Consider the following 16,263-nt stretch of genomic DNA (forward strand, 5'->3'; position numbering starts at 1 on the left):
GTAATTGGCTATTCTTATTCTTGTTACGAATGATGGATCTTCTCTTTGGTTTCATGTCAAACACGCACACGTAATGAAAAGACGCTGCCCCCATGACTCCCCATGACAATGACTCTTCTTTCATTTTGCATTGAAATCGCTTATTTTTGTGAGTACTATGAGTGCATACTGTTCAACTTTACTCCCATCACTCAACAATTTCCCGTTCTCTCGATATAAATTGCTAATTTTTTGTTTGTAAGGGAGATATGGCGTTACAATCATTACGTTTGAAGAATTGAGGAAGATATTGCCTTGCCACAAACAACACCTATTATTATTATTATTATTATTATTATTATTATTATTATTATTATTATTATTATTATTATTGTTGTTGTTGTTGTTGTTGTTGTTGTTTTACTTACCACTAATGTTGCCTACCTTTATTTGCAACGCAATGTGTTACTAAAAAGCAAATCAAATACCACTCCTCGCCATTCACGCTCCCGAACTCGAAATACACTATTTACAGTTCTCTGTGTAAGGGGAAAGCACATTTATTTTATTATTCTTTCAAATAACACGTTTCACTAGTTACTTCACTTTGAATGTGTAATTTCATATCATCACTTACAAACACCTTGTTCCGATACGAAAATAACCCTCCTTCTGAAAAAAAAGCCTGACCGTAGCGAAAGGGTGTGAACTTTCTTTAGGCGATTAATCGGTTCCAATATTTCAATAAAAGAGGATAAGTCCCTGCACACAAATATTTGAGTAAAAGAGGAAAAGTTACTCAAACTTTCTGAATACCTATTTATGGGCGAAATTTGGTTCCCTTGGAACTTTTTAAGTGTTTGAAGGGCCGCCATTTTGAACATTTTCATCTGATTATTCTGGTTAACGAACTCATCAAGATATTTCAACAATTAATGTTTGTGCCAAGTTTCGTCTCAATCCGCTGAAAATTAGGGTGGTTATGGCATTCACAAGTATATATACAGATAGATAGATAAATAGACACACAGAGGGAAAGAGAAAAAATGTTTTGCTCCATTCTCCCTTCTCGCACCTGTGCTACGTCAAAACTAAACCGGGCCTCTTTGCAAAATGTATTGACCAGCCTAACCTAAACACAAGCCTCTTATTTTCTAACGTTGTCGAGAAGTGTAAGATATGTAGAAATTGTATTTTAATAACCATGAGTATGGATTCGAACCGCTCCACTTGCATGTTTTTCTTTTTACTTTTTGCAGCTACGTCGAAACGTTCAATTTTTATTCTTTACTAATTGCAAATGGCGTTTACATTCAAAATAAGAGGAATTTTGGTGGCATTTGTTCGGATATTTTCTCTTTCGAAATGAAGAAAAGAATAAAAGCAATACGCAAAGACAAGAGGTATTATCAGTACTAAACATTACCAATAATAGTTGCTACGAAAGACTAAATACGACCTCTTTCACCATCTCTCATGAACTGTGTGTATTATTAACAAAAAATTTTTAAAAACGTCCTTGCCTTGGATTCGAACTGGCACCCTTTCCATTTGTAAACTAGCACCTTAACCACTACACCAAGATCAGGGCGTGGTGAATGTTTAGTTTTCGGCGTATTTGTTGTATTTGTGTTTTATATTCCCACTTCGATAATTCTTTCTCTTTTGTCTCCGTTTAACAGCTGTTTCTGGTTTTCTCTTTCTGTGTCGTACTTTATTTACATTATGCACTATTCGTATTCACAGCTTGTGTCCCTCTGCAATGTCTTATTCAGATTAAACTTTTCTTTCTGCCCCTGAGTAAACATTTGATAGATTTAATTCTCATACTCTCCACGGATGGAGCGCAGGAATGCCAGACTCGAAAAGTAGGTGTACATTTACTTTTCTGACAGATAATACCTCTTCGTAGCTAATTTGCTAGCGCTAATGCTTTCCATGTGTGTTCCAGGTTCAATCATCAGTGGGTATAACATACTCGGGATAAAACCCTAATAGTAACTCATATTTCACTTTCAGCAATAGAGTTTGTCTCAAATAGCTTCAGTATTGCCTATAGAATTAAACATTATTAAATTAACCCCAGTACTATACAGTAGTTTATTTCCTTCCTTTGAATCAGAATTGTTCAATACCTCCTAATGGATAACGCAACACATAGCAGCACGAATGTATTTAATTGTACCGAATTTGAAATTTTACAATTTCTCAGTTATTATCCAATTACATTTTGCTTTGAGTGTTATTTAGAAACAGAATATAATATTTATTATCTTAACAAATAGAGTAAATTATTACTACAATATATTTTGTTTCAAATTGATCAAATGCTTTAAGTACCTTCTGTTTTTTTTTTATACAAATTCATAAGGTCGTAATGTATTACATAAGCATATATCCAGTGCCGTAACATAGATTAAACTTATTCCTGAGCTCTCAGCGGTGCATGTGACCTTTATTCGAGAAAACTAATCGTGTGTTCATTATGTTGAAATTTTATATTGATTGAAAATTACTTGCGAAACATGGACTTACATATTATATAAGTATATAGGTATTTCGAGCTATATGTATTTATTTTCTCTGTCCCGGCAATATGAGTGATTCTTAACTTTCTAGTTTTCCTTTCTATTAATTTTTGTAGTTTTGCTGCAATATGAAGAGTCAAATTTTTTTTTCGCTGTACGAATGTCGTTAAATTTTGGATCAATTTTACCCAACCTTACCCAGTAAAAGTTATATATATATATATATATAATATGAACTTTAGAGGTAGACTATGCTAAGTCACTTTTTGGTCGAAATTGATTTAACAATACTTTTTTAATACACTATGTTCTTTCTAGTGGTGTAATAAGTCTAAAAGCATCCTATTACTTTGTAACTACTTAGTATAATTTGAAAAACAGTACTATAGGTCTTATTTAAGGAACCGGTTTTTCGCTTCTGTAAAATTACGAAATTATAACTTGGTTTAGTTTATCTCTGAGGTCCAGATATAATAAAATTATAAGCATAATCATAATCAACCCACTGCTGGATAAAGGTCTTTCCAAGTCTTCTCTACAACTATTTATCTTGAGCAATTCTTTCTCAGGTTACTCCCCAGTTGTTCTTGATTTCGTCAAACCTTCCTTGTACAAGAACGTTTTCTAAGCTGATTTTATTTCGTGGTATCCTGTGTAGAATAGTTTTTGTTCATCGATCATAATTTCTTGCAATATGTCCAGCACATTTTCCAGTCCATATTAAAAATCATTTCATTAGTACCAGTCATTAGTTGCCAAATAATTCATTTCTACTGTATATATTTGTCCTACAAATAGTTCAAATCCACTACTTTTGGAGCACAGACAAGCTAGTTTTTGATCTTCGAATCTGACAACACTGACTCAATGATTTAAATCAACACAATGTGAGGACTCAATTTGGTCTAGTGGCTAGCACGCTTGACTTCGGTTCGCGTGGTCCCGAATTCGATTTCCGGTGGGAGTACAGTTGAACGACCGAAGTGGTTCGGATTCCATTATAATCATTAGCTCCACATCTCCTTTAGACGCCCTGGCATAATTGTGGGACATTAAACTGAAACAAACAAAACCAAAATTCAACACAATGTGTATTACTAGCTGTAAGTCCTTGAATAACTGCATACAGCTATGGTATGGATCGAGTTTGAGGTGGTCGGTGGTCAAACTAAAACAAGTGAAATGTAACTAGGGTGTGATTAGAAGTTTTATTTAACCATGGTTTTGTGTACATCACGATTAAGGCTTAGGGGAACAACTAGGGTTACTGAAAAGTTATCCGTTACATTTAATTTCAGTTACAATTTGCATTTACATATATTGCTGGAACCCAAATTTTACATTAAAATTAACATTATAAAGAATACGAAAAATATCGTCTTTTGAAAACATTCTTGCACCATAAAACAAATTACGAGTAATATTAAAATATTTTGCAGTTTAGCTACGTTATTTGCACTATATTTAGAATAATATTTAGCAATTTATTTAAGTTGGCAACACTACTTAAAATAATGGAACTGCGACTTATAATTAAAACCACTAAAAACTATTGTTGTAATGTTATAGAAGCAAACTAAAGCCACAATCATTACAAAAATTTAACACAAATACGTTATTTTAAGCAGTACAACAATCACTATCCATGTGTTTGGTATCTCTGAAACGGTTTGAAATAACAATTGTTGTAAATGACATGACATTATGATCACTTAAGTCTTTTGGAAGCATCTACATGATGAGACATGATATGTCAACACGTTTTCGAAATGAAGTCTTTAGAAAAAGTTAAATTTTTCATTTCTTTTAACTTTGATCCTTCATTCATTCGAAATGCATTATACCATGATCATAGTATTTGACGCTAAGATATAAATGATGCGCATTGCACCGTCTATGCCATTTGAGTTACTAGAGATCTCCAAAATGTTAATGTTAGTTATACTTTATTGTCCTTTGTTAGACTGAATAATGTATATGGTATTGTGGTTTTATTTAATATCTAAATTAGAAATAGGGGATACCTTACATAGTGCAATTTGAGAAAATACAACTTTATTTTGCGTTGGCAACACTGCTTGTTTATCTAGTGGTATTGCAGAGTATCTAGAATAGTTTTCCCTTCAATATTTCACACAACATGATACAAATTTTCAGCATTTTATATAGGCGTGGGTTCCAAGGGAAGGGCTATAGAGGCCATATCCCCCCTGAACGCTCAGATATACACTGAATAAAATGAACTTCAATCCTGCTTTACACTGAATAAAGAGGGAAAGTGTGGTTTAGACCCTCCCTTGATCATATCCTGGATCCGCGCATGTATATATATATATATATATATATATATATATATATATATATATATATATATAGAGAGAGAGAGAGAGAGAGAGAGAGATATGGAGGGAGAGAGAAGATTATATACAACAGCAGTGGATTTTTTTTCGGGAGAAGCTTTGGGGAAAGGGTAAGAAACATTTGTGTTGTACATGCAATGCGAAAAAATGATCACAAATTTATTTCGGGAGGGGCTTGAGCCCGACACCTACCCCCTAAATACGCCACTGTATATCAGTCAACCGTTCCCATATTATCTCAGACAGCAGCGAAACAAATTTTGAGTAATGGCAAAATAACTGTCAATATTCGAGAGAAGACCGAGACTTTCGAGACTGACCAAGGTCTCGTCTCGATTTATAGAGGCCAGTCTCGGTATCGGTCTCGTCTCGGTATGTAAAAGTCCGTCTCGGTCTCGTCTTGGTGTACAAAAGTCCGTCTCGGTCTCGGTACCATCCCTACTAGAGTGTGACGGAAGGGGAAGACACGTTTCATAGAATTATTCTACAGACAGCTGCAAGCGCACAATGCGAAGTGTGATTGCAATCAGAAGAGGATCTTCACCAGAAGGCTTTACATAATTAACAAAATGCTGAAGCAAAGACACAAAAATGTCTGTGTTTATAAGCCACGCTCGGACATGAGCTTCAATATTTCACGACGGGTGTCTCCGTACAATTCCTCTTTCATTCTTTGCCTGGAAAATTCATTGCTGGAGGAACATAGATTCTTGTTGGACTACAGTAGCAAATCACAGTTACAAGTTCACCTCTTTCTTCAAAAGAAATTTTGCAGTTTTCTTTCCGGTTGAACTGATAAGCTTTAGCACTTTTGAAGAAGCGTTGGTAAGACCAGATTCATCCATACTGAATATTCTATTGAGTTGGATTTTTCGTTGTAACATTTCCGAAGATTGTCAAATTTCTCTCTAATTTCCCTTGGTCATCAAAGACAAGTATTCTCTCACTTTGTCTTTTGTATTTACCCATGTTATTCAATCTGGAAAAAGGAAACATATAAAACAGCTAAACTAAGTTATAATCACTATTTTCAACATTTTTATTAATGAAAAATTAGCCCCACTGATGAAAAGTGAAATTAAAACGAGTGAAAATACAGCAAGAATAAAGAATAACAAAAAGAAGATAACTATAACTACAATTTACAGTCAGAGAGGCCAGGCACGTAGCCAGGATTTCGTGAAGGGGGGGGGTCCATGACATGAAATACTGTGGTCATCACACCAGCGGCTCGATCATTCTAAACTTTTTTACTGGAACATTGGTTCGTTTGGCAAGGATTTCGTAACGGAAGGGGGGGGGGGGGAGGCGTGACATGAAATTCTGAAGGGCCAGGAGTTCGATCAATCTAAACTACTTTACTATCAACATAGTTTGTTAGGACCAAAAAATGAGGATATGTTGGTAAGTATTTTAATAAACTATGAAGAAGTCTCGAGTAAAATAATAAAAAAAATAGTATTGAAAAATTTATAAACTATTTACGTCCTTCCTCTGTTTATTCATATATAACAATTTTCCTTTCATTATGACCTCAACTATTATAAAAAGTAGATATTCACTATTATGAACAGTACATACTCAATAATGTCTTGTAAAGTATTTTACAATATCTGCGTTCCTTTCTCTTTTAATCAAATGTTAACAGAACTTTCTTTCCACATAATTTTTTGTTTTAATTTTTCCGTCAACTACTGTCTTTTCCAAATGACAGGTCAAAAGAGCAGTAGAAAATTGTTTATGAAATAACATGTTTGATACTGCAAGGGTGCGATGAAAAATTATGATTTAAAAATGTCCACGCTGTTACACAACAGCACTATGCTTTCGAAAGCTTGAAATCCCCCTGACTAGTAGCAGAAATTCTGACAATTCTGTAACTTCTCTAGAAATTTCAAATTCCATGACTCTTCCAGGATATCTCGCTCATCTCGCCACCATGTATTGCAAGTAATACAAATCTCCTAAGAAAGAGTAACGAAAAGCTTCCTGTAGTTTATTTTTTAACGTGATCCTTCTTTTTCTCATTTCATTTTGTTTCATTCTTCCTTAATTTTTTTCATTTCTGGTCTCGAAGAGGGGGGTCCGGACCCCCCTCCCTTGGCTACGTGCCTGGAGAGGCTAAGAAGACGCACGAACTCTTAGCCTCTTGCCCTCTCCCACCTTTGTTCATATTAATTTTACTGGTTGTCAGCACTGAATACACAACCTTCCACCTCCAATGACACTATTTGACTACTGTATTAAGCTTTGTTCTCTAATAAACACAACTAGCAGTGGCGTATTTAGGGGGTGGCTTCCGGGCTTAAGCCCCCCCGAAATCTTACTTAGTATACTAAAGTAAATGAAATATCTTGCAGAATTTCCACATTTCCAGCCAAAGCCCCCCCCCCCGAAAGTTAGCAAAGCCCCTCCCGAAACAAAATCGTAAATACGCCACTGACAACTAGCCTATGTGAAACTTCATGTGTTATTACTTATCGCATAACTCCGAAAAATTAAAGACGTATTACCTTATTAGCCTATATACAAAATTTACTTCTTACTCTTGCAAAATTTCAATGACGAACACCAAACTACAGGAAATGCAGTCGTGCAAGGAACGGATGCATGCACAACGAGTGCCTTTTCTCTCAATGTTGCCAATTGTCACACACACACACACACACAAAAAAAATATGTACACTTGTCTGATCGCGTTCTCTTATACTCGTTTCCCATAATTACGACGTACATTAATGTGTTTCATCTTCCCTTACAATAATTGTTACTTGTACCATCTAAAAAAATCACAGACACACCTTTACCACTCCACACGTACGAAGAACAAGAATCGTATTTTAATGTACACTAGCAAGAAGAAAAAATGTTAAAATAAATGTTGTTTGAAAAATGCTGTATTTTATTTCATATCCTGCAATTCAAATTCAGTTTCTCTGAAACATTTTACCGGTAATTTTTTTTTACATGTACCGAAATTTGAATTCAATTTATTTTTCTAAATCACAATTTACCGTTAAAAATTGCATGTGCACCAAAATTTCATATATATATCTATATCTATATCTATATCTATATCTATATCTATATCTATATCTATATCTATATCTATCTATCTATATATATATATATAATTTTGAGAATAATTTGGAAGCGTCACTCCTTTCTGCTCATATAGGGTGTGAAGTGCAATAATACATTATACACATCACGAGTGGCACTGTAATCACTTACTACTTGCCAGCCTTCGAAGAATAATACTGAATAAGTATCAAACTCACAAGTAAACGTAACGTTTGTGTGAATCGAGTTGCTGTCCAAGACATATGTGATAGAGTAGTACTAAGTGTGTTGTTCACAGGGCCGCAACTAGGGGGGGGCAGAGGGGGCACGTGCCCCGGGCGCGTGGTTGGAGGGGGGCGCCAGAAAGAAGATAGTATATCAATTGTTTTAAAAATCGCACCCTTTCCCTTGAGGAACTTATTCTAGAGGTTAAAAGAAATCATAAGTTTACTTGGCCTTTTCCATGGGACCTCTTTTAGAGAGAGAGAGAGTCTCATCTAAATAGGTGTAATGTCATACATTAAAAACCTAATATTGCATGCATTTGTTCCCTTGGGCGACCACAGAGAATCCGCCCCCTTTCCTTTTCCTACCACAAGGAGCTGTTTGTCTGTATAATTCCATTGAGTTGAGTTAATTTTGAGTTTAACGTCCCTTTCAGCAGCAAGGCTATATGAGACGTGGACCTACTGATTAACGTGGAATCCGATCCACATGAGCTCCCGCCAGGAATCGAACCCGGGTCTCCCACGCCAAAGGCGCGTACGCTAACCGCTTAGCCACGAAGAAGGTCTATAATTCCATTGAGAACAGCTCTGAAGTTTAAAACGCTGTTATCAATAGGGGCGGGGGCGAAAAGTTACCGATTTTTGTTGCTTGCTGGTGGTTGAAGAATTTAGCTCAGACGCGCCCGCTGTAATGTTACGCAATTGCTCTAATGTTATTAAACTAGAGGGCAGTTTTGTGGCGGAAAAGATATGTTACACGCCTCGGTGTATTTAATTGTTTCTTGTACGCCTACCAAGGGATTTTGCGAGTGAAGGCTGTATGAAGTTTTATCTATTAGTTTTGCTTGAGAGCTTTTCGAGGCATTTTGAATTGTTATCTATCAGTCCAACTTATGTTTTATTATGCTTTATTGTTAATTTCAATCATTGTTTTACATTAATCGTGTATAATGTATAATATTTACTATACATTAAATAATCTAAATATCTTGATGTATTTATTAATATTTTATGAAGCAATTTCTTTCATATTTAATGAACTTTCTAGTTAATGCACTGTAAAGAGATATGCTTTGCTCGAATCAGTTTTTTCTGTCACTTGTGTGCACCTTAGAGGTGCATATATACAGAAAGAGAAAGTATACAGAAAGGTGCACAAAAAGTACAGAAAGTGCTCAAGTTCGAGAGGTACACATAACAATATAGTGTGGAGTTCTTGTGTGCTTCATTGTTGATGGAAAGTTTTCTTCTTTTCTCCACATCAAAGGATTACAACGAAAAATTTACAGAAATAAAAATAAGCTTTTCATTGTTGCATTGTTATGTTCTCAATGATTTTGCATTGGAAATATTTTTTTTTTTTAAATATTAATATAGTATATGTTAAACTTACAGTTAAATACAATTTCTAAGAATAATGCTATATAATTTAAATTATGCTTTATTTTCTAAAATTATGCTTTATTATTCTTTAAAATTAGTTTCTTCTGGACCCTTAGACAACCACATCCATGTTCAAGGTACCAACCATATGTCTAAATTGCTATTATGCTTTTGGGTTGCTCTATTTATAATATACCAGATATTTTCAAGTTTATTTTGTATTGTTTTTTTATTTTTAAATGAAAGCTTATGTACAAAATTATTTTTGGGTTTATTAGAACTAAATGTTATTTCAATTATAACTTTATGATGTACTAGATATTTTCTAGTTTATTTTGTATTAGTTTCTTATTTTAATATGAAAGCGTATGTTCATAATTATTCTTCGGGTTATTAAATCTAAATGTGTTATTTCAATTAATAACTGTATAATGTAGCAGATATTTTCTAGTTCATTTTGTTTTGATTTCTTCATACAACATTAAAACAAAATGTATGTACAAAATTATTTTTAAAACTTGTGAGCACATAACGAATGTAATATATTTTTGTGGTTAAAGTAAGTTTGATTAAAGTACTTAAAAATCGATATAACTGGTTTCATTAAGAATGTTATTTACAGTTGCAATCCATAAGTAAGTGATACTTTTCGACTAAACCGGGGGGGGGGGCTCCGAATTGTGTGTTTGCCCCGGGTGACAGAAACCCTAGTTGCGGGCCTGGTTGTTCAATATGTCAGGGAAGTTTTAGGTGCAAAGCTCAAAGAGTTTAGGAGATACAGCCACTAGAAAGTCACATGGAGGTACACATTATAGTTTATTTCAGTACGTGATATTATGATTACTGATGACATTCCAGCTGCCAACGCCTTCAATGTGGATCAAAGTCGCTTCGAGAAGTACTTGCATTCGTACCAGACGTTGAAGGGGAAAGGATCAGTGTAGATCAGAATAACAGTGGAATATGTGAGTGCAATATCTCACTCCTGCATGATAATGCCGATTGTGTTCATGGAAGGAGAAATTCTGCGTCCCATGTGTTCTGGTGGTTGAACCAAACGGTATTTTCCCTGCAGTAAAGCCAGCCGATCCGGCTATCTCATCTCATTTGCTGGTAAAACAGCGAATATGAACAAACAGGGTCTTAAGACTTTCTATTCGGGCGTCATGTGGAAAAGCGTTCCAAGTGATAGGAAGAAAGTCTTCCTGTTACTTGATTCATGGTCTGCAAACAGAGACGACGTTCTTTCGTCACAGTGTGTGTCAGAAGGCTTTGCAATGATCAAAAGGCTGATACCTGTTGGATGTAGTGGCATGATTCAGCCTCTGGATGTTCACTTCTTCAGTCCATACAAAACATTTTTTCGTTTCATCAATGATACAACCATAATAGGAAGTAAAGTGAATATTTGGCATCGTGACAGGTTCATACAACTTCAGTCGTTCACGATTTACCACTTCAGTGCTCCTCGTTTTCGCAACATGATTCGATTCGCTTTCCTAAGGCTGGCTACTTGAATGAGGAGCCTGAAAGTTGGACAGTTAATTACGATTACTGCCTTGACGGAATTGTGAACGACAAATGTTTCAAGCGCGACTTGATTGAGTTTGTCAGGTGTGTTCACTGTGAGCAGAGTGTTTGTGCAGGTATGCAATCTTTTCTGAACTGCATATTCATCGTGGTAATTGGTAACTTTTCTATGCAATAACAAAGCACTTCGGATGTGCAAAATAAACAATTTTCCCTTTATTTTATCACTTGAATATGCTGGAAACACGAACATAATCAAGCTTAGATGAAATAATAGGTATAAGACTTCTCTCTTATGTCTTGGACTATGTATTATGAATATGACATGTGCCTCCATGTGACCTTCTAGTGGCTGTATCTCCTAAATCCTTTGAGCTTTGCACCTAAAACTTCCCTGACATATTGAGCACACTTAGTACTATCCTATCACATACGTCTCCGGCAGCAACTCGATTCTCCCAAACGTGACGTTTACTTGTCAGTTACTCCTTGTTATCTTAAAGTTGCGACCTGGCCTGGAAGAGTAGTAGTTATTACATACCTTGGTCAAGGAAATCTTTGTTCGCGGACCTAGTATGATAAGAAGAAATAACATTCAAAGAACACATTGAGTCGTCTGAAAATTGAACATATTTAACACTCCTACATGAATAAATGAAAATCTAATTAGTTGGTGTTATTGTGTCAGATAAATGGTAGTAGACACATTGGGCCTTATGCAGAATTGTTTTGACATATGATTAGCGTCATACTAATGGCTGACTACTGCAAGCAACGTATGTCGGTCGAACGCTTTAGTATTGCACTAATCATGCGTCAGAACGACTCTGCATAAGACCCATTTTGTTTTGTTTGCATTTAGTTTTAATTTATATGCAGAAAACCACTGCGTAAGTTGGGATGTTGTAAAATCAATAGCATCTTGCAAGTTATTTCTGTTTTTTTTTTTTTTTTTTTTTTTTTAGCTACAATTACTGTTGTACCAGCAGCAAAAGAAAGCGTCCTAGAACTGACCCTTGTGGAACACCTTCTCTATTATTTGTTCATTTGAGTTTATTTTGCTCAGAGTTTTAGTTGTTTCGTCCACATGAAGAATTTGTACGATTTGTTTACGATTGGATGATTTGAACCACTCCAAAGCAATACTCTTAATACCATATATTTTTTTAATATACTGAAAGTATATCTAGGTCTACACATCACTAGCCTTCCAAGAGGCTTGAGGATGTGTGGCTGAACTGCTACAACCGCCTTATAGAGACACTGACGATTTCACATCTAGCAGCCGATGAACAACGTAAGAACGATTAAACTCCTCCCGCAATTGAAAAATATTAACTGCTGTTGTTTTAGCACGTTTTTGCTAATTAGAGCATTTATTTTTATAAAATACAAACGTTGAACTTTATCGTATTATAGTTAAATGAAGAACAACCTAATGGGTCTTCTATATTCGAGTACATGGATGCAGTATTCTGAGGAATACAGTTTCTCAGAGTTGTGTTATGGCGTTATCTTGTAAATCTGAAAACCTCAGGTGTTGTAGTTACCAATAGACATGAAAATCTAAATACACAACCACAGCAAAATCATTCCATCACGGAAACGAGCATGTGACAACGTTTGTCAAATGTCCATAAAGGTTTTATATAACGGAGATCATTTTCGTTATAGTGCTGCCAAAATGTCTTGAGCCGTGGCAAAAATGCGAACTAAAGCTCACACCCATGCGTTGAGCCAATAAGGGTTCAGCTGTTGTTAAGCGAGAGAGCCTTAGCAAAAGGGATTAGAATTCCTTCAGCCGATAGCAGCACCTGAAACAGAAGACTAGGTATCAAGTCAATGTGGTACCGTATACTTTTAGCTTCGTTCAAATCCGCTTGCCGGTGAGATCATATGCATGAGACGAAATAGACACCTCAATTGGAATACTGGTGAGAGTGCTCCAGTACAATACTTACCAACGCGTGCAAAAAAAAGCAGTGCAGAAGATACTAACCAACCTGTTCTAGGCTTCTACTAAAGAGCACAAATGCTATCTAACCGAGTCAGAGTAGGAGCGCAGTAGAGGGATGTGTATGTAGGAATCAGGCGTGTTTGGGACGAAGAGTATGCACACAGATGAGGATAGTAAGGGATTTTTTTTTTCTTGCATAAGACCAACTTACCTGTTATGGTTTCATACTAGTAACTCCACACTTGTAAACATAAAATACATGTAGCCTACTTTATATTGTGAAGAAACGTTTCGGCGGTGAAAATTAATATGTTACACAGTCCTCTTTCAAATATACTCACTCATTTGTACTATAGTATATTGAGACTTGTTTGAGACTCACACTCACAATTAAATATACTCACTTGTCATTGTTTGAGACTTGTAAACGCAAAAAACTGGGTTCCTACATTGTGCAGAAATGCTCCGCAAGTGAAAATCAATATCTTAAACAGTTCTCTTTTGTACACATTCACTTATTTTAACCGTAAATTTAGTGGGTCTTATGCAGAGTCGTTCTACAAGTGATTAGTGCCATACTAAAGAGTTCGACTAACATATGATTCTGCAGTAGTCAGGCCTTTAGTGTGATGCGAATCATACGTCAAAAGGACTCTGCATAAGGCCCACCATTTTAATGGTGGTGTATTATATGCCAGATATTTTTCTCTTTAAATCGAATAACTCTGGTACTATACTTTCTCGTCACGGCTTGTAGCCTGCGATGAGAGTTAATACTTACCCTAAAAGAATATAAACAGTACAAGATGCATCATTGACGTAATGTGCAATTATTCAAGAGTGTTCAGTTTTGTTTACTAAAGTTACATATGCTTCAGCTGATTGCATGCGATAGTGAAGTATACCACGAGCTTATACGTTTTGCGTGTGTGTGTGATTCCGGAGAAAAGATGGCTGACTTCAATGTGGTTAGAGGAAAAAAATCGTCATATTGTAGATGGAAGCCTGGTACTGATGACAGTGTGGTTTTGACATAAACCTTTGTAAGGCATAAAGGTTTATTTTGAGGCAAAAAACTATGGCTGCTAATATAAATAGTCGTTACTTCGAAGAAGATGGAACGGAATTTGTTGACTGGCAACTCCCGCTGGCTTTTGCGAAAAAGCGTCATGTGGAAATTATAGAAGGTGTAAATACAGTAACACAGACTTGGAGAATGAAAGAAAGGGTATGTGTAAAAGTTTGTGTTAGTGATTTATAGTATTAATTATTGTGCGCAACATTTCACAGAAAGTTTAAATGAATGGAGCGCAAGAGGATTCATCTTACGTAAGCCTTATCTTTATACTTGCATAAGCAGTGCATTTTCTTTTACGCCGGGAGATTAAATGCGCCGATCTAATTATTTTGACCTAGTTTAGAAATTTGCTTTATATAGGATGCGCTGTTCTCATCATTTGTATTTTAAGACTGTCTTGTTTATATGTTTACATCCAGTCCGCCGCAATTTACTCATTTCAACATATTCCATTTGTTTTAATAATAAATATTCTATACAAGCGAATAATAAATACTTGTTTATTATTCTAAATATGATATATTCTAGTCTCCTTAAATCATATCATATTCTTCCTTCCTCAAATCAAAGAATTTTTCGTGCAGAATAGAATGATAAAGCGTTTTTACCTATAGGCTACTCCTGGATACGAAAATGAAACCCTGTAGACTTCGGTTATTCCATTTTAGGTCTATTAAGTACATAGAATATTCTTGCACAGTACCAAAAATAGATACAGTTTCCCATATAGGCCTGGTTTTGCTTATCAAGTAACTTAGAGTCTTACGAAGTATTATAAGGTAAACTTCACAATACACACTCCAGCTGCACATCCATAAGTAGGGCAGGTTTAAAAGGATATAGAAGAGAAGGTAGACTAGAAAATTGTTGGGGAAAATTGGACACATTTTGCTAAAATTAATCGAGTGTAATTTCTCGTGTCTGCGTAAGGTGCCAACTGAAGCGGGCATTGTAAACTTTAACCCATTATAATTCATTGAAAATAAATATATGTGAAATTTTCTGACATTTTTGGTATTGCTATTTAAATAAGCAATTGGGTACACATTTGCCTTACAAGTAAATGCATTATCACATTTCCAGTATCTGAGTTCATATTAAGAGTACTTCGTACACAGTTAAGCCTACTTTAGGGTAGATTGAGTAGCGTCTGTTAATACTTTCCTTATATGCTTTTGAAACAGGGTCAGGTGTGGAAATCTTAATTTTTTTTGGCTAATCTTCCCCAGATTAGATGTACATGAACCTGTTTCCAACGTTATATTACTGTTTATTTGCTGTTAGTTTAATATACCGTACCTAAAATTGGTTCTCTTTTATTTTCGCCGTTCACTCTTAATTGTTAATCACAAATATTTCGTGTTAATTGTTAATCACAAATATTTCGTGTTTTCATGTTGTCTTTGCTGTTCACTACGTACATGTTTATCTGTATTACATTACTGCGCAAAACAAGTATCTTCCCACTATTAGTGTTGCAGACTTCGCACTACTTAGAAATAATAATAATGATAAATGATTCTTCTCATGTTTCCAACCAGCACTACGAACAATACCCTACTACAGTATTATGCAATTAAACTCTTTAAGAGGAGGATCGGGGGTGGAGGTCCCTATCGAAAACACGTTCTTGTCACATAAAAAATTTCTAAACGTGTACGAAAATACTTCTTTCCTGTACTAGGCTGCCACACAAGGAAATACTTGTAATCATGAAATATGAACTTCTCTTAGCAGGAAATGCACTCTTACTGCCTTAGGAAGTGTTTCTTAAGGTTGGACTAGCATTAATGGGTGCAGATTGACTTAAGGGCAGTGTGTGCACACATGGCATAAAAATTGCAGTGCATAAAACAAGAATTAACTTAAAAACCAACCAAGCCAACTTGTGTTAGGTGTTCATTAAAAACTACCAATGCTCTCTATACTAGTCGGCAGGACCGTAGTAGGGAGGATCCAAGCGGTAGCGAAGGGGTTCGTATAGCGACAGTGGCTATACGCATAAACAACGGTAGTGGAAAAACATTGTATGGCATTAAATACCGTACATGCGTTGTGTGGTGCACAGGTTTGAGAGACATGATTACTTTGTACACTGCTGTCACAGCATTTCACTTCATGCCTTTCTTATGGATTACTACATGGTAAACAACACACT

At 35.5% G+C, this 16,263-nt stretch overlaps 1 protein-coding gene across 1 annotated transcript in view; it reads left to right on the forward strand.

Moving 5' to 3' along the window:
* The first annotated feature begins 13,820 nt into the window (after window positions 1-13,820).
* Window positions 13,821-16,263, forward strand: part of raptor (regulatory associated protein of MTOR complex 1) — a 95,830-nt gene continuing 93,387 nt past the window's right edge. The window contains exon 1 of the mRNA XM_081731831.1: window positions 13,821-14,255. Coding sequence (XP_081587957.1) covers window positions 14,106-14,255 — 150 coding nt within the window. The 5' untranslated portion in view covers window positions 13,821-14,105. The remainder of the gene's footprint in view (window positions 14,256-16,263) is intronic.

The sequence above is a fragment of the Thermobia domestica genome, chromosome 11 (assembly GCF_964235325.1).
Source record: "Thermobia domestica chromosome 11, izTheDome1.hap1.1, whole genome shotgun sequence".
NCBI classification, from domain to species: Eukaryota; Metazoa; Arthropoda; class Insecta; order Zygentoma; family Lepismatidae; genus Thermobia; species Thermobia domestica.